The sequence below is a fragment of the Salvia splendens genome, chromosome 16 (genome assembly GCF_004379255.2).
Source record: "Salvia splendens isolate huo1 chromosome 16, SspV2, whole genome shotgun sequence".
Taxonomy (NCBI): domain Eukaryota; kingdom Viridiplantae; phylum Streptophyta; class Magnoliopsida; order Lamiales; family Lamiaceae; genus Salvia; species Salvia splendens.
This window is the reverse complement of record NC_056047.1, coordinates 17,235,709-17,256,133: the sequence shown is the minus strand read 5'-3', so window position 1 is coordinate 17,256,133 and position 20,425 is coordinate 17,235,709. Positions and strand designations below refer to the sequence as shown.

The 20,425-nt window shown below is 37.4% G+C and overlaps 4 protein-coding genes across 5 annotated transcripts; 2 read left to right on the top strand and 2 right to left on the bottom strand.

Moving 5' to 3' along the window:
• Window positions 1–1,968: 1,968 nt before the first annotated feature.
• Window positions 1,969–6,431, bottom strand: LOC121770029 (pentatricopeptide repeat-containing protein At1g06143-like). Its single transcript, XM_042166823.1, is given in 4 exon segments — window positions 1,969–2,528; window positions 2,935–4,276; window positions 4,357–6,066; window positions 6,068–6,431. Coding segments are annotated over 2 exon segments (1,677 nt in total). The 5' UTR covers window positions 6,173–6,431; the 3' UTR covers window positions 1,969–2,528; window positions 2,935–4,276; window positions 4,357–4,494.
• Window positions 2,452–3,257, bottom strand: LOC121770282. The gene is made up of 3 exons (XM_042167039.1): window positions 2,935–3,257; window positions 2,629–2,680; window positions 2,452–2,541 (listed from the first exon to the last, which is right to left on the bottom strand). The coding sequence occupies exons 1-3, from the start codon at window positions 3,255–3,257 to the stop codon at window positions 2,452–2,454; spliced, it is 465 nt and encodes a 154-aa protein (XP_042022973.1).
• A 254-nt stretch (window positions 6,432–6,685) lies between the features above and the next one.
• On the top strand, window positions 6,686–8,486 carry LOC121770030 (tRNA-splicing endonuclease subunit Sen2-2-like). 2 transcript variants are annotated; one of them, XM_042166825.1, is made up of 2 exons: window positions 6,686–7,287; window positions 7,631–8,486. In XM_042166825.1, exon 2 carries the CDS (start codon window positions 7,634–7,636, stop codon window positions 8,390–8,392), a length of 759 nt encoding a protein of 252 aa, XP_042022759.1. In that variant the 5' UTR covers window positions 6,686–7,287; window positions 7,631–7,633; the 3' UTR covers window positions 8,393–8,486. The 2 variants fall into 2 exon arrangements, with proteins under 2 accessions (XP_042022759.1, XP_042022758.1); XM_042166824.1 differs by having other exon boundaries at window positions 6,688–7,105.
• A 6,513-nt stretch (window positions 8,487–14,999) lies between these two features.
• On the top strand, window positions 15,000–17,906 carry LOC121772475 (flavonoid 3',5'-hydroxylase 1-like). The gene is made up of 2 exons (XM_042169593.1): window positions 15,000–16,989; window positions 17,083–17,906. The coding sequence occupies exons 1-2, from the start codon at window positions 15,988–15,990 to the stop codon at window positions 17,722–17,724; spliced, it is 1,644 nt and encodes a 547-aa protein (XP_042025527.1). The 5' UTR covers window positions 15,000–15,987; the 3' UTR covers window positions 17,725–17,906.
• Window positions 17,907–20,425: the final 2,519 nt, after the last annotated feature.

Here is a 20,425-nt window from a genome sequence, read left to right as displayed (position 1 = left end):
CTCTCTCTCTCTCCCCTCTATATCTCTATTTCTCTCTCTCTCGACGAATTACAGACATTCTAAATCTGTCGTCGCCGGGTGTCCGCCCCTTTGTCACGACGCAGCAGATGTACCTAGCAGCCATCACCGTCGTTGTTGTCGCTGTTCCGAGCAGCCATCGCCGCTACCCTCACTGGTTCGGCTCGCTGTTCAGCCGCTGCTGTCCGTTGGCCGCCGCCACTGAGCAGTCACCGCCACCGTGTCTGTTGTGCGACAAAATTCGCTGCAGCGCTGCCGCTGCTGTGCACTCCCTTCGTCCGGAAATCGCCACTGCTCGTTGTCTCTCGCAGCTGCAATAGCAGGTCGACATCGCCGCCGGTTCGCGCAGCTGTCCGAACTCGCCCCGAACAGCTCTGAAACGACACCGCGCAGCCCCGAAACCAACCCGAACCACCCCGCAAGATGAGTTCTCTTTACCAAGTTATGTTCTTTCACATTTTCGATTAATTACAGCGGGTGTTTGATCGCGGTGTTTGATCGGCGATGTTCGAATAATTGAGTTATTGTTCGGAGTTATGTGTGGGAGTGATGTATGATGGTATGCTATGAACAAAATGGTATAAGCTCATGACTTGCAATTGGGAAAGGAAGTTTATACCTTCCGCCGGAAGTTGAATTGTGATGATACTAGCGTTGGAAGAACAAAGAGGTTCATCTGGATGGTGATTTATGTCAACAGAAATTACTGATGTTGATTTCGAACAGTAGTGAGAAATCTCCAAAATGAATTGATGAAATGGATTACCTTGAATTGAAGTTGAGAAGAATGAGTCTTGGTTTTCTTAATGCAGAGAACAATTAGAATGAAGAATGAATTTGTGAAGTGTTTAGTATGGAGGGAGGGTGGTTAAAAAGATATGGGAGAGATTTATGGGAGAGAGGGGAACGGTTTAATCGTGGGTTGAGGGGGGAGGAAGAATTCGAATTCTTCTTATTTTATTTTTCTTTTTTTATATTTATGATTAATTTGAATTTGTTTGGTATTTATTTGCGAGGAGGAAAATCTCTGCAGAATCTTTAATGAAATTTGAATTAATGCAGCTTGGTGACCAAGTCAACAGGTCGAAATTAATTAGATTAGTTTAATTCACGGTCCTTTGTATTTTATTTAAATTGTGCAGCCCACAATTTATTTTTCACCAGACTGGATTTTTTTGTATTATTTATTTAATTTATCGGATCTAACACGGAATTGAGTCCAATATGTATTCCTCACGGAACGGAATTATTTAAATTCGCATTGTGATTTACTTCACAAATTTCTAGCTCTCGTAACAAATTAGCAATTATTCAAAAACATTTAATTTCACCCCACATCAATTATTCAACGCAGCCACGTCACATATTCAACAAAGCTGACCCAGTCAAAATTCAAACTCAAAATTAGGTCGCGAAAAGTATCTAACAACAATTCCACTCGACAATTAATCTACGGACTTCGCACCATTAAAAACATTAAATGCAAGTACTTTATGGTTCGAAAATTAGGGTACAAAAAGTGGGGCGTTACACTCGCCCAACTACCCGAACAAACTAATTTTGTATTGATGGACAGAGGGAGCAATTTATTTCTCTTTCGTCCCCCTTCATCATCTCTCTTCTACAGAGAGACACACAAACACGGTGGACATGCCCATCCAACACATCCCTCGACTCACTTCGGTTCGTCGTCGCCTGACCACCATCCTCTCACAAACTTCAGCTATCGCCACTTTTTCCTAACCCTACGCAATTCTCTCCATTCCTACGGCTCTTCAAATCCTCCATTCATGATGATTCAAGGTATAAATTATGCAATTAATAATATTTATCGATTTGTCCATATCTATTCTTATGTGCGATTTTCTCTCGATAATGGAAAAAGGAGAAGAAAATAGGGGATATTTTGTTGATATACATTGAGGTGCTGTTAATCAAACCTTGCCATGATTAATTTGGAGTTGAAGATAAAGTGCATTACCTATTGTAGTAGGAAATACTAACCTTCTTATAGTTTCATGGATTTAGCATTGTAATTTAATCCTATCTTGCCAGTTCCCTTCATTCTGTATATTACAACTAATCACAATAGAAAACTCACAGTGGAATCAAGAAAATGCTACTCAATCCTTGAGCAAAAAAAGCATGACACAAAGCTCCCTCTAATAAACAGTAGCAGCTTCCCACCAACAGCTTCCAGGTTATCGGCATACCTCTCTTCCAGAAGAGATGCGCCACCGTCACTCTAGACTGCTGTTTCCAGAAACTTGATGCATGCATTTCTTTGTTGTGCAAAGAAAGGAGGACGATTAAAGAGTAGCAGAAGCCATCCCCACTCTCATTAGAGAGATTGAATGCAGGTTTGGACCTCAAACCACAGATCTAAGAATAATTAGACCCTCGTCTTCCTCTACAATCGCGACAGCAGGCAAGTCAATAGAGAGCTACATCAGAGAATGGCACAATGGCAGCGGCTGCTATCCTCTTCACTGAGAGTATCTCCTGTTTCGCTAAGGCAATAATCTAGCATTAGACCAAAAAAGCACTCATCACCAGAAACAAATAACCCCCGAAATAAAAAAAGGATGCTTGTAGTTTTGGTTTAGAAACCGAGGCTTCACAAACTAGTATGGTAGCTTGATCATCATATTTGTAGCCGTTCCTAAAATCTCATCATTGAATAAGAGAAGTTCAACGTTTAGTTTTATATGCTCAAGCAAGGTCAATTCATTTCTCATAAACCTCAAATCATCAGTAACTAATCTTTTAGGTCCAAAACCCTGCCTTTCTCAACAAATTTCATGGTGATATTAATCAATCTTGATAAAACTTAGTAGTTGTAGTCTTGTAGATGAGTAACCACTGAAATGAAATAGATAAATGAAGGGTGTGGAGAGAAACAGAAAAAGTAGACACCTGGATTCGAACTCCTTGATCTCAGCGAGTTGTTTCCCTGTATTGTCCTTCCACTCTACTCTTTTCTTCCCAGCCTCTTTGCGTTGGGGCTCCCGAATGCAGCTCTTGAGCATAGTCTCAGAATTTTTATTGCCATTTACCGACCCTTCTTCAACCACAGAAGGCGACTTGTCAACAGCAAAAGACGAATGAACCACGTGTGGAGAGCCCTCCAATTTCAGTGGAGCTGAAGTGTAAAGATGAGCAGCAGAGGGTTTGCAGAAGCAGATGAATGGACAGTGAATCTTGCAAAAAAAAACCGGCATCAAAGTCCCGTCCTTCATCGGCAGCTCATGCTAATACAACCACCGAATTACCAATGTGCTGGGAGATGATGATAACGATGTGAGGGAGAGACAGTCTCTGATGAAGCTCGCAATCCTGCACAGTTCTTGCAAAAGCATCCCTTTATTTGTGGATAAGATCTAGACTGACAACTCTCTCTCCTTCAAGATGAAGAGATCTTCCAAATTCAGCAGATTCACATACAAGCAATTATATGAAACCTTATCAGTGGCAGATTCTTTCAGACAAAATACCTACGGCAGTAGTTACAGCACAATCAGAAAAAATAGATTTCACGTGTCAGCGAAAAAGAGAAGAAAAGGACAATCTTTCCCTCCTGGAGAGAAGATGCACTGCACTCAATCAACCTCCATGATCCCATTATGCAAAACAAACAACTGGAATATTACAAGATGAAAGAAAATTCATAGCAGAATTAAGAAAGAACAAAAAGAAGTGATATGCTTAGCTGGAACGTGGGGGAGATGATCCAAAGACAGATTTGAAAAGGCATCCACCTATCCGACATCTCATAATACACACACTGTTTTACTCTTTTAACTGCTTTTTCCATTCAACAAAACAAACCCCACCAGGCCCCACCTGCTTTGAATTATGATGAGAAATAACACATAGTCATGAAAATTTGTTACTCAGTTCGTCTCCACAAGACCACAAGTGGAAGCACACCCAAACCTGAGATATTTCACCTGAGAATTTATGATAAGCAAGGAAAATCCCTAATAAGCAGCACAATAAAATAGTACTATACTTTTATTGATAAAAAGGGAGTACTACTATCTAGTTGCAGTTCTGGTTATTTTTAGTAACATAACTTGTCAATCTTTGTTAATAGGCAAAGGAACCCAACTCTAATCGTTAGGAAGCACTCTTGAATTTTATAACTACCTCACTGTTTTCAATGGGTGGGCTCAAATACAAGAATCTGTACACATCATCACCAGTATAGTTGCTTGTAGTACAGAAAATATTATCAAGAAAAATGAAGTCCCACCGACTACAACACAAAAAATATAATAATAAATAAATAAAATTTGAAAAGTGTATGATTGAATTTGGCATTAAAGTATTGATTACCCCAAACACTTTTTAGCTTTGGGTTGTTGAAACCAACGCATGCTGAAATGCATTCCATTGTGGGGGCAACGTTCCTTTCCTCGTGCCATCTATCATGCTATACTTCTTCAAAATCAAACCTTGTTTGCATCCTTCACTTCACACGACGAGATCGAGCTGAGCCGCATCTCCCAAGAGCTTAAGCTGGGAATCTAACACATTTAGGACTTGATTTATCTGTTTGGATGATGGATGATAGCTATCAGAAGCAGCAAACTGATGCATCTTCTTTCTCACTTCTATCCAACTAGAGCCCGGCAACGCCTTCTCCACTCCACGCACCTTTATGATTCCCCTAATCCTCGCCACTTCATTCCATCTATTTGCTTCAGCATACATGTTAACCAAGAGGGTGTAATACCCACTATTACCAGGCTCTAAAATCATCAGTCTGTCTACAGCAATTTGAGCAATGTCTAAGTTTTTGTGAAGCTTACAGCCGCCTAGCAAAGCGCCCCAAATAACAGAATTCGGCTGCATTCTCATGCTGCTTATCAAGACTAGTGCTTCTTCAAGCAAACCAACTCTGGATAGGAGGTCGACCATGCAACCGTAGTGTTCGATTTCAGGAAGGATACCGTATCTGCTAGTCATTACGGAGAATCTATGTTTACCTTCTTCAACCAGTCCAGCGTGAGCACAAGCTGCAAGAACACTCAAAAAGATAACATGGGTTGGCTCAATCTTCTCCTTGTCCATTTTGTCAAACATTGCTAATGCTTCTTCAGCATATCCGTTGTATGCAAGCCCACCAATCACCGAGCTCCAGCAGAAGAGATTCTTCTCCTGCAGTTTGAAGAACACCACCAGTGCTCTCTCCATAGCCCCACACTTGGCATACATATCAATCAACGCGGATCCTATATAAACATCGACGTCAAACTCTGCCTCCATTATATACATATGCATCTCCTTCCCTTTATCTAGAGCCCCAAGATGTGCACAAGCCGATATCACAGTTGCCATCGTCGTGTTATCAGGTGTGGTTCCTGTGCTCTTCATCGCTTCAAAAAGCTCCAAGGCTTGCAGATACATCTCCCTTTTGCAGTAGCAATTGATCATGGTCGTCCAAGAAATCACATCCCTTTCAAGCATTGCACAAAACAGAGCCTCAGCAGAATTCACATCCCCAATTTCCGCATATCCGTGAATCATGGTGTTTGAAGCGGCGGTGTTCTTATAAGGCATATCATCAAACACCCTTCTAGCAGAATCAAAGTCTCCAGCACGGACATGGGTGGATATCATGGTGGACCAAGCAAAGGCATCTCTCTCAGGCATTTCATCGAACAGTTTTCGGGCTTCAGCAGGCATGCCCAAACTAGAGTAGAAATCAATCATGGTGGTCTGAAGATGAAGGTGCGATCCCAGCCCATTTCTCAACACCTGGGCGTGAAGGCACTGACCGACTCCAGTGAATTGTAGAAGTTTGCAGCTCTTAATGACGGGAGGGAAAGTGTAACTGGTGGGAGGGACGGCGTTCCTGAGCATGAGGGTGTAATGGCGCAGGGCTTGGAGGGGGCGGAAGCAGGTGAGGAAGGCTCCGATGAGGGCGTTGTAGACGAATACGTTGGGGTTTCGGATTTGGGAGAAGGCGAAAATGGCGGAATCTATGATGCGGTGGTTGGAGCAAGCGGTGATGAATTGATTGATCAAGAAGCAATCTTGGGCAGTGTTGGTTTTGAGGAACAAGGCATACCATGATTGGAGTTGGTTGGGAGTTGAGCAGCGTTTCAATTGGTGGGCTGCGTGTGTGAGCGCCAGCTCTGCGTCCCATTGCATGAGAGAGAGGGATGGAATTCAACTTCTTTTCACGTTTTACTTGATCGATTCAAGAGTTTCTGGAATGGCAAAGGTCAATGTTTCATTCACAATCAAAAGAATATCTAACTTCGCAATATCACCAATGTACTTTAAAAAGAAAAGAATTTAATTCTAAGAAATTTGTACATTTTTGGGCCTAGCAACAATAAAAGAAAAATAAAGCCCAATCCTTCTAGTCCAACTCATGGTTAATGAAGCCAAATTGTTTTGCTAAGGCCCAAAATAGCTCTTTTCTTCATCCCATAAGATTTACCGACTTAGGGCCTGGAATTCGGTCATCGGTTAGTCGATTAACCGAGAACCAAATTGAAAAGTTCGATTCTCGGTTAACCGATAACCCTAAATATCGGTTATTGATTCGGTTTCGGTTCCCGTTACCGATCGGTTATACCCGAAAGAACCGAGGGAACCGAAATTAAAATTCCCCAATTCCTATTATTTATTTTCCCTAAAAAAATCTTTTATTATTTTCATATTCAAAACATTATTTCCCACTTCCCAGCCCTACACACGCCGCTGAATCTGGAGACTCCCACACCGCCGCATTCTGCCACTCTCCTTCTTCCCAGCGCCCGGAGACTCCTCCCCATCGGCCGGAGACTCCTTCCCAGCAGCGGCGGCGACTCCTTCCCTTCCCTTCCCAGCGGCGGGTTCTCCTTCTTCTTCCCAGCACCAGCGACCACTTCACCTTCCTCCCAGCGGCAAGCCTGGCCAGCAGCAAGCCTGGCCAGCAGCGGCGGCTCCTTCCCAGCAGCGGCAAGACTCCTTCTTCGCCGGTAATTGGGGTAATAATCGACATTGGGGTATTGCAGTTTATAGAAAAACAAAGAGCATTGTAGCGAAAGAGTGAGGAGTAGCTAAACAGGATCCAAGCTTTACTCCAACGGTATTCTCAACTCAATCACTATTCTAATGTAAATTCTTTCCCCATTTTATCTATTAAAGTTTCAGCATGCTAGTACTCCTTTAATTCGTGAAATAAGTATCGCTGAAGCTAAGGCCATTGTTTCAATCAACAACTTTAGTGAAGAGGCTTTGATCTCCTGTGGCTAACTAAAATTTGGCGAGGTGAGAAGCTTCTGCTGCTGGAAGGGTGATGTGTAATGGGGAATGAGATTTGACTGATAGGCTAGAGTGTGGTGTATTGTGTTGGTTTGGAAAAGTTGAGATTGTTTTTTTTATTTCCATAACTAGATTTTCAAAGTTGGAATTTAGTTCTCGATTGAAGTTCAAATTAACTCTCAATTAAAAGAGAGTGATTTCAAGAATTAATGTTTTGAATTCGACTTGCAAAATAAACTAAGAAAATATCAACATAAACACTAAATCGTCTTGATTCATTTTTCCTGCATTTCTTGTTACAGCCTAACTCATTGAAGTGTGCATGAATACTCTTATTTTCTTGAAGCAGATAATGGCCCCAAGATGGAAAGGGAAAACAGCCGAAGCAAAAGCCCTAGCAGAGCCAATGTCTGTTGTAGTCTCGAAGCTTCAAACCTCTCTGATCGAATCCAATGCTCAAGGACTGCTTTCAGGGAGTGCGGTGCTTCTGGAAGCTCTCCCGGAACAAACTGAACTACTGTACCGTGCTTGTATTGGTCGTCCTGTTATAACTGCAGAGAAGGATAAGCAATGGCACCAACTAAGTTTCGAAGAAGCTCTGTACTTGTGCTCTGTCTTGAAATGCATCAATGTTGCTGGTGAAAATAAGTGTGCGAAAAGTGATGAAGAGCTGTGGCATTACATGGTGGCCAAGAGAGTTGGTTTCCCTGTTCTGTTTAAAGCGTATTCTCATCTTCGCAGGAAGAACTGGGTGGTGAGGGCAGGGTCTCAATATGGTGTCGACTATGTTGCCTACCGTTACCATCCAGCTTTCGTGCACTCTGAATACGCAGTCCTTGCGTTGCCTGATGAGGTTGGCGATGGTGAAAATGCCCGGTTGAAGGTCTGGTCTGATTTTCACTGCACACTTCGACTTTGTGGCAGTGTTGCGAAAACCTTGTTGGTTCTTCACATCAGCAGAAACGGGGAAGACACCGCCTCTCTCTCGCGTTTGGAGCATTATTCTGTCGAGGAGAGGATTGTGACAAGGTGGAATCCTGAGGTAAGTCGAGAGAATCAAACTATGATAGTGAAGAAATGGTATGATATAAATCATCCATTCCAAGCATAAATTAGTGATATTGTATCTGTAGAGGTAAATTGTACGACGATGCGACTGTTCACATAACAATTTCGTTGTCAAATATGCTTGTTCCATCTTCTTATATTGTACTCAAATTTTGTCGGGTGTGTAGCTAGAGTTGCGAATCGAATGTTTAATGTTAAAAAAAGAACGAAAATAGAAAAAATCATCAGTTTTGAATTGTAAACGAAACCGCCAATATTGGATCTACTTTTGCCTTAAGCAAGGCTTCCCAAGTTCAGATTAATGACGACGATGATGATTTGATCGATGAGGATAACCTACTTACCGAAGAGGACTTGAATAAACCCCAACTCTCTCTGGTTAGTCTTCATCTGTATATTATTCGTGTATTGTTGTATGTATAGTTATATGTGAGAAACGATGATAGTGTAGTTCTTCTGCAATAGGTGATTGTGAAGTCGGAATCACAAAGAAATCTTGCAAAAATTGCAGCTGTGGAAGAGCTGGAGATGAGGAGAAAGTGAAGCTTGGACTTAATCAAGATTGTTAACCCTCACAGTCTACTTGTGGAAGTGTATGTTTAATTACATATGATATGACTATGCAAATCCATTGTTTTGCTGATTTTCAGTTTTGGTGTTGTTTTACTTAATTGGGATTCCTTTTTGTGCAGTGTCAAAATCTGTGTATGGCACAATAAAGTTGCATTGGGCTTCTTAGCTTCCGACATTAAAGCTGGACTCGGGATCCAATTGATAAACTTCTTAGGTATTCTTTGACTCATCATCAATATTTCTTTATCATGTTATCCATTTTTCCAACTTATTTCTCATATTTAAACTTGTCACTTACAGGTTTTGATATTGAAAAAGTACAAAGTTTTTTTTTAATTCTTATCAAATGTGTAGAAAAGGTTCTTCATTTTTTTAAGGAACTATAAATATATGACATTATAAATTATCATCCGTACATTCCTACATTTTCTCCATTACACTTATAAAACGCATTGAAGTATTAATTAGAAAAGAGTTTTAATGTATAGTTAATTTTAATGTATAGTTAGTTATGTGAACGGAATAAATATATACTATAATTTACTACTTGCAAAAACATAAACACGTAAGAGAACCCATGAGGATATAAACACGTATAAGAGAACCCACGAGGAATGGTAATCTGGACCTCAACCAACTCGGAAATTTTTGGGGGTACAGTCGTATACCTTGTTACCATGTGGCTCCGCAAGGGCAATAAAGATCCTCAGTCAACTTTAAACTTGGTCCTTTAAGTTGCAAAACAAATGAAGCCTGAACGCTTTGATGTGAGGCTTAATCCAAGTTGAAAAATTAAAAATTGAAGAGTGACTAGACATGAAGATATTGCTTGAAGTAGGGGTAAGAAAAGTACCCGAAAATCAAATATCCGATCTGAATCAAATCAAAATTTATAATTCGGTTTGTTCGGATGTATAAAAATTTAAGAAAAAATTGAATAACCAAATTTTATTTTAATATTATATATACAACATATTAGATCTAAAATAAACTATGTTTATATATCCAAAAATATGAAAACCCAAAATACAATATATGCAATTGTGATTTTTCTGTTCAGACTGATTTTACAGTTCAGATTTCAATTTTTTGGGTTCGATTTTTCTGATAATTTGATTCGGTTAGATTTTCACTTTCACAAAATTTTGGTTCGGAAAAAAAACCGAACCGAAAATCGAATACTCACCACTATCTCGAAGTGAAGGAATGAAGGACAATCCAATAAGTTACTCCCTTCGTCCCTCACTATGTGAAACATTTCTTTTTGGTACGGAATTTAAGACAAATGGGGTTTTGTTAGTTAAATGCATGAGAATAAAGAGAGATAATGCAAAAAAATTACATATTTATCTTAGGTCATTCCAAAAGGAACATGAATCGCATGCTAAGGTACTTAGGTACATAGAAGAAAAATACCTCCCCCGTCCATAAAAACAAGCCATTTGGCGACAACAAGAGTTTAATTTGTAATTGATAAAGTAAAAGAGAACGAGAAAATGTAGATGAAATAATGATAGTGGATGATGTGACCCATAAATTATAATGTAAGAGAAAATAAGAAAATATACAAGAAATAGTGTTAGTAAAAGAATAGACCTATAAATAGTAAAGTAAGAGAAGATGAGATTTTATTTATCTAGATGGACTAAAAGAAAAGAGTGCATACACTTATAAAACGCATTGAAGTATTAATTAGAAAAGAGTTTTAATGTATAGTTAATTATGTGAACGGAATAAATTTGTATGCTCACGCAAAAATAACTATGGTTCCAGTATTGTATAGCCCTACAACCTATGTCCAATTGGACATTAACAAAAAGTTTCAGCTACGTAATAATTTGGCAAGTTTGTATCATTTTATTTATTAGGTCCTAATATTTCTCTTAAATGGAGTTAGAAAAGAGTTTTAATGTATAGTTAGTTATGTGAACGGAATAAATTTGTATGCTCACGCAAAAATAACTATGGTTCCAGTATTGTATGGCCATCCAACCTATGCCCAATTGGACATTAAAAAAAGATTTCAGCTACGTAATAATTTGGCAGGTCTGTATCGTTTTATTTATTAGGTCATAATATTTCTCTTAAATGGAGTTAGAAAAGAGTTTTAATGTATAGTTAGTTATGTGAACGAAATAAATTGTATGCTCACGCAAAAATAACTATGGTTTCTGTATTGTATGGCCCTGCAACCTATGCCCAATTGGACATTAACAAAAAGTTTCGGCTACATAACAATTTGGCAAGTCTGTATCATTTTATTTATTAGGTCCTAATATTTCTCTTAAATGGAGTTATAAAAGAGTTTTAATGTATAATTAGTTATGTGAACGGAATAAATTTGTATGCTCACGCAAAAATAACTATGGTTCCTATATTGTATGGCCCTACAACCTATGCCCAATTGGACATTAACAAAAAGTTTCGGCTACGTAATAATTTGGCAGGTCTGTATCATTTTATTTATTAGGTCCTAATATTTCTCTTAAATGGAGTTAGAAAAGAGTTTTAATGTATAGTTTGTTATGTGAACGGAATAAATTTGTATGATCACGCCAAAATAACTATGGTTCCTGTATTGTATGACCCTGCAACCTACGCCCAATTGGACATTAGCAAAAAGTTTCGGCTACGCCATAATTTGGTAGGTCTGTATCATTTTATTTATTAGGTCCTAATATTTCCTTTAAATGGAGTTAGAAAAGAGTTTTAATGTATAGTTAGTTATGTGAACGAAATAAATTCGTATGGTCACGCAAAAATAATTATGGTTCTGTATTGTATGGCCCTACAACCTACGCCCAATTGGACATTAGCAAAAAGTTTCGGCTACGTAATATAATTTGGCAGGTCTGTATCATTTTATTTATTAGGTCCTAATATTTCCCTTAAATGGAGTTAGAAAAGAGTTTTAATATATAGTTAGTTATGTGAACGAAATAAATTTGTATGCTCAAACAAAAATAAATATGGTTCCAGTATTGTATGGCCTTGCAACCTATGTCCAATTGGACATTAAAAAAAAGTTTCGGCTACATAATAATTTGGCATGTATGTATTATTTTATTTATTAGGTCCTAATATTTCTTATAAATGGAGTTAGAAAAGAGTTTTAATGTATAGTTAGTTATGTGAACGGAATAAATTTGTATGCTCACGCAAAAATAACTATGGTTCCTGTATTGTATGGCAATTGGACATTAACAAGAAGTTTCGGCTACGTAATAATTTGGCAGGTCTGTATCATTTTATTTATTAGGTCATAATATTTCTCTTAAATGGAGTTAGAAAAGAGTTTTAATGTATAGTTAGTTATGTGAACGGAATAAATTTGTATGATCACGCAACAATAAATATGGTTCCTGTATTGTATGTCCCTACAACCTATGCCCAATTGGACATTAACAAAAAGTTTCGGCTACGTAATAATTTGGCAGGTCTGTATCATTTTATTTATTAGGTCGTAATATTTCTCTTAAATGGAGTTAGAAAAGAGTTTTAATGTATAGTTAGTTATGTGAACGGAATAAATTTGTATGCTCACGCAAAAATAACTATGGTTCATGTATTGTATGGCCCTGCAACCAATGCCCAATTGGACATTAACAAGAAGTTTCGGCTACGTAATAATTTGGCAGGTCTGTATCATTTTATTTATTAGGTCCTAATATTTCTCTTAAATGGAGTTAGAAAAAAGTTTTAATGTATAGTTAGTTATGTGAACGGAATAAATTTGTATGCTCACGCAAAAATAACTATGGTTCATGTATTGTATGGTCCTGCAACCTATGCCCAATTGGACATTAACAAGAAGTTTCGGCTACGTAATAATTAGGCAGGTCTGTATCATTTTATTTATTAGGTCCTAATATTTCTCTTAAATGGAGTTAGAAAAGAGTTTTAATGTATAGTTAGTTATGTGAACGGAATAAATTTGTATGCTCACGCAAAAATAACTATGGTTCATGTATTGTATGGTCCTGCAACCTATGCCCAATTGGACATTAACAAGAAGTTTCGGCTACGTAATAATTTGGCAGGTTTGTATCATTTTATTTATTAGGTCCTAATATTTCTCTTAAATGGAGTTAGAAAAGAGTTTTAATGTATAGTTAGTTATGTGAACGGAATAAATTTGTATGCTCACGCAAAAATAACTATGGTTCATGTATTGTATGGTCCTGCAACCTATGCCCAATTGGACATTAACAAGAAGTTTCGGCTACGTAATAATTTGGCAGGTCTGTATCATTTTATTTATTAGGTCCTAATATTTCTCTTAAATGGAGTTAGAAAAGAGTTTTAATGCATAGTTAGTTATGTGAACGGAATAAATTTGTATTCTCACGCAAAAATAACTATGGTTTCTGTATTGTATGGCCCTGCAACCTTTGCCCAATTGGACATTAACAAAAAGTTTCGGCTACGTAATAATTTGGCAGATCTGTATCATTTTATTTATTAGGTCCTAATATTTCTCTTAAATGGAGAAATAAATTTGGAAAGATTGAAATTAATATGGATATAGTTAATACTAGTATGATAATTTGTTTGTTATTTCACTCGAGGAAAAAAAACGTATGTGGTCTTGGAGCCCGTCTCACAAGAATATACATTTTTTTTTCTTTTTAATGAGATAAGACCCAATCTCCACGAATATGCACTTTCTAAATTTGTAAATTATTTTTTCTCTTTAATGAGATAAGACCCAATTTACACGGAACACTTTAATCATACTATTTTTCCTACTTTATTTTTATTTTACTAATTGTACATTAGAGCCCGTGTTAATTAAAAGTGCATATTTTTGTGAGATGGAGAGAGCGTAGTACGCATAATTTAATCTTCGCAATCAATAAGTAGTCGAAATTTATTTATTGTCCGCATTGAAACACACCACACCTTAGATATAAATGATCATTTTATAATTCCCCTTTAGTCACATCAAACTGGCCGACTCAATTAGAGCCCGTGTTAATTAAAAGTGCATATTTTTGTGAGATGGAGAGAGCTTAGATTTTCCCTTTAAAAGTGCATATTTTTATAATTCCCCTTTAGTCACATCAAACTGGCCGATTTCAATTTTTTGGGTTCGATTTTTCTGATAATTTCATTCGGTTAGATTTTCACTTTCACAAAATTTTGGTTCGAAAAAAAAAACGAACCGAAAATCGAATACTCACCACTATCTCGAAGTGAAGGAATGAAGGACAATCCAATAAGTTACTCCCTTCGTCCCTCACTATGTGAAACATTTCTTTTTGGTACGGAATTTAAGACAAATGGGGTTTTGTTAGTTAAATGCATGAGAATAAAGAGAGATAATGCAAAAAAATCACATATTTATCTTAGGTCATTCCAAAAGGAACATGAATCGCATGCTAAGGTACTTAGGTACATAGAAGAAAAATACCTCCCCCGTCCATAAAAATAAGCCATTTGGCGACAACAAGAGTTTTAATTTGTAATTGATAAAGTAAAAGAGAACGAGAAAATGTAGTTGAAATAATGATAGTGGATGATGTGACCCATAAATTATAATGTAAGAGAAAATAAGAAAATATACAAGAAATAGTGTTAGTAAAAGAATAGACCTATAAATAGTAAAGTAAGAGAAGATGAGATTTTATTTATCTAGATGGACTAAAAGAAAAGAGTGCATACACTTGTAAAACGCATTGAAGTATTAATTAGAAAAGAGTTTTAATGTATAGTTAGTTATGTGAACGGAATAAATTTGTATGCTCACGCAAAAATAACTATGGTTCATGTATTGTATGGCCCTGCAACCTATGCCCAATTGGACATTAACACGAAGTTTCAGCTACGTAATAATTTGGCAGGTCTGTATCATTTTATTTATTAGGTCCTAATATTTCTCTTAAATGGAGTTAGAAAAAAGTTTTAATGTATAGTTAGTTATGTGAACGGAATAAATTTGTATGCTCACGCAAAAATAACTATGGTTCATGTATTGTATGGTCCTGCAACCTATGCCCAATTGGACATTAACAAGAAGTTTCGGCTACGTAATAATTTGGCAGGTCTGTATCATTTTATTTATTAGGTCCTAATATTTCTCTTAAATGGAGTTAGAAAAGAGTTTTAATGCATAGTTAGTTATGTGAACGGAATAAATTTGTATGCTCACGCAAAAATAACTATGGTTTCTGTATTGTATGGCCCTGCAACCTTTGCCCAATTGGACATTAACAAAAAGTTTCGGCTACGTAATAATTTGGCAGGTCTGTATCATTTTATTTATTAGGTTCTAATATTTCTCTTAAATGGAGAAATAAATTTGGAAAGATTGAAATTAATATGGATATAGTTAATACTAGTATGATAATTTGTTTGTTATTTCACTCGAGGAAAAAAAACGGATGTGGTCTTGCAGCCCGTCTTACAAGAATATACATTTTTTTTTCTTTTTAATGAGATAAGACCAAATCTCCACGAATATGCACTTTCTAAATTTGTAAATTATTTTTTCTCTTTAATGAGATAAGACCCAATTTCCACGGAACACTTTAATCATACTATTTTTTCTACTTTATTTTTATTTTACTAATTGTACATTAGAGCCCGTGTTAATTAAAAGTGCATATTTTTGTGAGATGGAGAGAGCGTAATACGCGTAATTTAATCTTCGCAATCAATAAGTAGTCGAAATTTATTTATTGTCCGCATTGAAACACACCACACCTTAGATATAAATGATCATTTTATAATTCCCCTTTAGTCACATCAAACTGGCCGACTCAATTAGAGCCAGTGTTAATTAAAAGTGCATATTTTTGTAAGATGAAGAGAGCTTAGTACGTATAATTTAATCTTCGCAATCAATAAGTAGCCGAAATTTATTTATGGTCCGCATTGAAACATAGCACATGTTAGATATAAATGATCATTTTATAATTCCCCTTTAGTCAATCAAAGTGGCCGACTCAATTTGGAATTATTTAAATCTAGTGAGCGCTACATAAATTTCTGGTCCGCATTAAAAACACAGCACACCGTAGATATAAATGATCATTTTATAATTCCCCTTTAATCACATCAAACATGAAAGTGGCCGACTCAATTTGGAATCATTTAAATCTAGTTAGCACTACACTCAAATGTCAAATATATTTTTCAAATAGTAAGCATGGAAGCCCAACAAATATGTTGTTGATTGCTAGCGCACTTGTTGTAGCAACCTCACTCTACATTTTGTTCCGTAAGTTTATCTCAAAATTGAGCCCCACTAGCCACCCTCTGCCCCCGGGACCGAGGGGGTTTCCAGTGGTGGGCGCCCTCCCCTTGCTGGGCGACATGCCACATGTCGCCCTAGCAAAAATGGCCAAAACTTACGGCCCGATCATGTACCTGAAAATGGGCACGGCCAGCATGGTCGTGGCGTCCACGCCAGACTCAGCGCAGGCGTTCCTAAAAATCCACGACGCTAACTTCTTGAACCGGCCGGTCAACGCGGGTGCCACCATCATGGCGTACAACGCCCAGGACATGGTGTTTGCCCCGTACGGCCCCAGGTGGAGACTGGTCAGGAAGCTGAGCAGTCTCCACATGCTGGGGAGCAAAGCCCTGGAGGAGTGGGCCGACGTCAGGGCCTCGGAGGTGGGGCACATGCTGGCGGCAATGCAGGAGGCCAGCCGTGCGGGCGAGGCCGTGGGGATGCCGGAGATGCTGGTGTACGCGACCGCGAACATGATCGGGCAGGTGATATCGAGCCGGAGGGTTTTCGTGACGAAAGGGAAGGAGATGAATGAGTTCAAGGAAATGGTGGTGGAGCTCATGACCACAGCTGGCTATTTCAACATTGGTGATTTCATTCCATGGCTTGCTTGGATGGATTTGCAGGGGATTGAGAGAGGGATGAAGAAGCTGCACAAGAAGTGGGACCACTTGCTCAGTAAGATGTTGGATGATCGATTGAAATCAACCTACAAAAGCAACGACAAGCCTGATCTTCTTGATTCCCTCTTGGCAAATCATGATGATGAGACTAAGGCTGATGGTGAGGATTGCAAGCTCACCACCACCAATATCAAAGCCCTTATACTGGTTTGTTACTTGGATTGCTTTATCCTTAATCCTGAATTTGATCCAATTCATAAATACAATGAATTTAATTTGCAATTTTGCATGCATATGCAGAATCTATTCGTTGCAGGGACAGACACATCGTCTAGTACAATAGAATGGGCATTAGCAGAGATGATCAAGAATCCGAGCATCCAAAAAAGGGCTCACCAAGAGATGGACAGAGTCATCGGGAGAGAGCGGCGTTTGCTCGAATCCGACATCTCGAATCTGCCATACCTCAAGGCCATATGCAAAGAGGCATACCGAAAACACCCTTCTACGCCGCTAAACCTGCCTCGGATCTCCACGGATGCATGCGTCGTTGATGGCTACCACATCCCCAAGAACACGACGTTGAGCGTCAACATCTGGGCCATAGGCCGAGATCCCGACGTTTGGGAGAATCCCCTTGACTTCAACCCTGACAGGTTTCTGTCAGGGGGGTTGCAGGGGATTGAGCCGGGAGGGAATCACTTTGAGCTGATTCCCTTTGGGGCGGGGCGCAGGATCTGCGCCGGGAGTAGAATGGGGATTGTAATAGTGGAGTATTTGCTGGCGACGCTCATGCACTCTTTCGAATGGGATTTGCCGGCCGGGTCAGCAGAGATGGACATGGAGGAGGTGTTCGGGCTTGCCTTGCAGAAAGCTGTACCACTTACTGCTAGGCTCACTCCTAGGTTGCCTTCACATTGCTATGCGCCTCCTCCTATTTAATATTTACATTTAGCCTTTGCATATGTTGTATCCAACCTATCTCATTACTTGTGCATGAAATTGAAAAAAAATTAAAAAAAATAGGATAGTGAGTTTGGTATGCTGCTTAACTTTGTGATTATGGCACAGATTAATCATTTTTTTTATGCTGGCAAATGAATGTAGTCCCAAATGTTTCTATTTTTTATGGGATGACTAGAGTATGTGGTAGTTGTAATAAGTAACAAGCCTAGACTAACTTTAATTTAAAATTTTATTCATTTATCAATTAAAAAGATGTACTCCTACTAATATTATTAACACATATTCCAACAGTAAATAATTTATTCAAATCGTTTTGAAATAATAGTATAGAACCAAAACTTGGGAGTTGTGATCCTAATTCCAACTTTGACTTGCATTCTTGTATGCTTTCACATGAAAAAAACTGAAATGGAATCCAGCTTATACATTTATTCATATTAGTCCAAAGTTCTTCGATGCTATTCACTATAGTTTTCCCCCACCAACTTTAGACACATTAATTAATAATAACTGGTAAATAATGCCAATTGATGCAGATAATTTCAATAAAAGAGGCCAATACACACTATTGTTGACTAACTCGACTACCTACATGTATAGATACAACAATGACAAATTACAGAAGCTTAGGAGTTTGGATTTTCTTCTCTCTTTGAAGTTAGGACCTAATTCTTTTTAATCTTGTGAATCATCTTCCTACTACAAGTCTACGTATAATTTATTGCTTCGCATACATATATTATCACATAAATCACTCTAAACTACAAATCTCGTGTTTCATGCTTGTGTGAAAAATTAAATGAAATTATTTATTTTGCTTAATATCTCTCTCGATTCGACTGGTTGTTTTAATTGTGAGATAATCGCCATCTAACTAATCGACATATATAAAACGAGTAGTGATTTAGGAAAACCACTACTTAAATACATAACTGGAGAATACGAATTTAGTTCACTATAAGAGTGATTTTGTTTACACATGAAGGAGTGAACCAAAACGTTATTACAGTGAATACTTCACTATAATTGTGTTTTGGTTCACTCATTCTTTTCAAATTCATATTGTGAACTAGATTGTTTAGATCTACTGATTGAAATTTGTTTTATATTTATACACTTAATATTAGTTATACTTTGACCATCTCCCTATATAAAACTATTATAGTTATAAGCAGTTTGTAATTGTAGTATAATTTTTTATCAGTGATATGTATGTAGGTAGTTATCTAATTAACCTTGCTCGTTATAAGAAAATAATGAAATTTATTATACTACTCCTACATGTTACTATAACGTTATAACAAAATAAATTTTTAAGGATACAAATGCTGATCGAAGATCTATTTGAATGTACACACGTTTTTATTCTCATTTTTTTATATAGTAGTATTAGTTTTTTTTAACTATAGTTTGATTCTAACATCTTTAAAATGTTTATTTGATTTATTCATTTTCTTTATAACTTTAAAATTGAATAAAAAATAAATTGAAATAATTTTTTTATGTTATCAATAACATTAATTATAATTTTTAAAATATTAGATTAAAAAGCAAATGGATAAAACACTTAATGTGAACTAAAAGAGAAGGCTACTCACATTCACTCATTAATTCATTAATTAAGTTCGATTACTTTTAGTAATTACTCCTGTATAAATTTAGTAGGAGTAATAAATAAGTAAGATATAATAAACTCATTTACATTGAAGAGGGCAAAATGGTAAAATACAAATCTGCAAAATATGTTGGGGGTTGTTTGAGCGCATAGGATTCCTTTGCCGTGGCCAAGCTGATGAGGTCAGGTCAATGCACGTATATACCCACCCACGCCCCCAAATTAATTTACAATTTTACCCTCCGTTCAAATGTCACAATTAACCTCAGCAAAATGATAAAAATAATCTGAAAAAAAAATCATTTGAATATGATTTTGCGATATTTTGAATATGATCTGAAATAAATTAGCTACTACTATATCAGAAGAGGTAGGGCTGACAATTTTTGACATGACACGATAACACGACACGAACCAGCACGAAATTAATGGGTTTGGGTCAGAGCTTATTGGGTTCGTGTCCTTATCGGGTCGACCCGTTACAGACACGAAAATTTCTTGTCGTGTTCGTGTCGGGTTCGTGTTTTCAGTTAAGAAATAATATTATAATATTATTAATTCTTATTATTTTCATATTTGTTGAATTTTGTTGGATTATTATTGGATTTTGTTACTAAGAAATTATTGATGTTTTTATGATTAGATCAGATTTTGTAATTAGCAATGAGATGTTTTTAATAGGTTTAACCGTTATCAGGTCGTGTTATTATCGAGTCGTTATCGTGTCATCTCATGTACGTGTTGTTATCGTGTCGTGTTGACCTGAAGTGGTTCGTGTTGTTAATGGGTTCGTGTCGTGTTCGTGTCTGAGGGTAGTGAGTCGTGTTCGTGTTCGTGTTTGGGGTTTTCTTAACGGGTCGTGTTCGTGTTTGTTGTTATCGTGTCGACACGATAACGACCCGACACACACGATTTGCCACCCCTAAGAAGAGGTATGTCCTAATTCTAAAGTCTAAACTAACATCCCCCGTTTACACATTAAAACTATAGAAATCTTCTTATTCTGTTCTTTTGTCAACAACTAAGGTTTGTCCATTATCGTTTTATTTATTTATTTTTAAT

Bases quoted from the DNA above. Each gene is read 5' to 3' on its own strand.
- LOC121770282 (XM_042167039.1), bottom strand. From the start codon at position 3,257: ATGAAGGACGGGACTTTGATGCCGGTTTTTTTTTGCAAGATTCACTGT. The intron at 2,681-2,934 runs GTGTCTACTTTT...ATGAGATTTTAG, and splicing joins ATCAAGGAGTTCGAATCCAG to GAACGGCTACAAATATGATG. The intron at 2,542-2,628 runs GTTTCTAAACCA...GTCTAATGCTAG, and splicing joins TACTAGTTTGTGAAGCCTCG to ATTATTGCCTTAGCGAAACA.
- LOC121770030 (XM_042166825.1), top strand. From the start codon at position 7,634: ATGGCCCCAAGATGGAAAGGGAAAACAGCCGAAGCAAAAGCCCTAGCA.
- LOC121772475 (XM_042169593.1), top strand. From the start codon at position 15,988: ATGAAAGTGGCCGACTCAATTTGGAATCATTTAAATCTAGTTAGCACT. The intron at 16,990-17,082 runs GTTTGTTACTTG...ATGCATATGCAG, and splicing joins ATATCAAAGCCCTTATACTG to AATCTATTCGTTGCAGGGAC.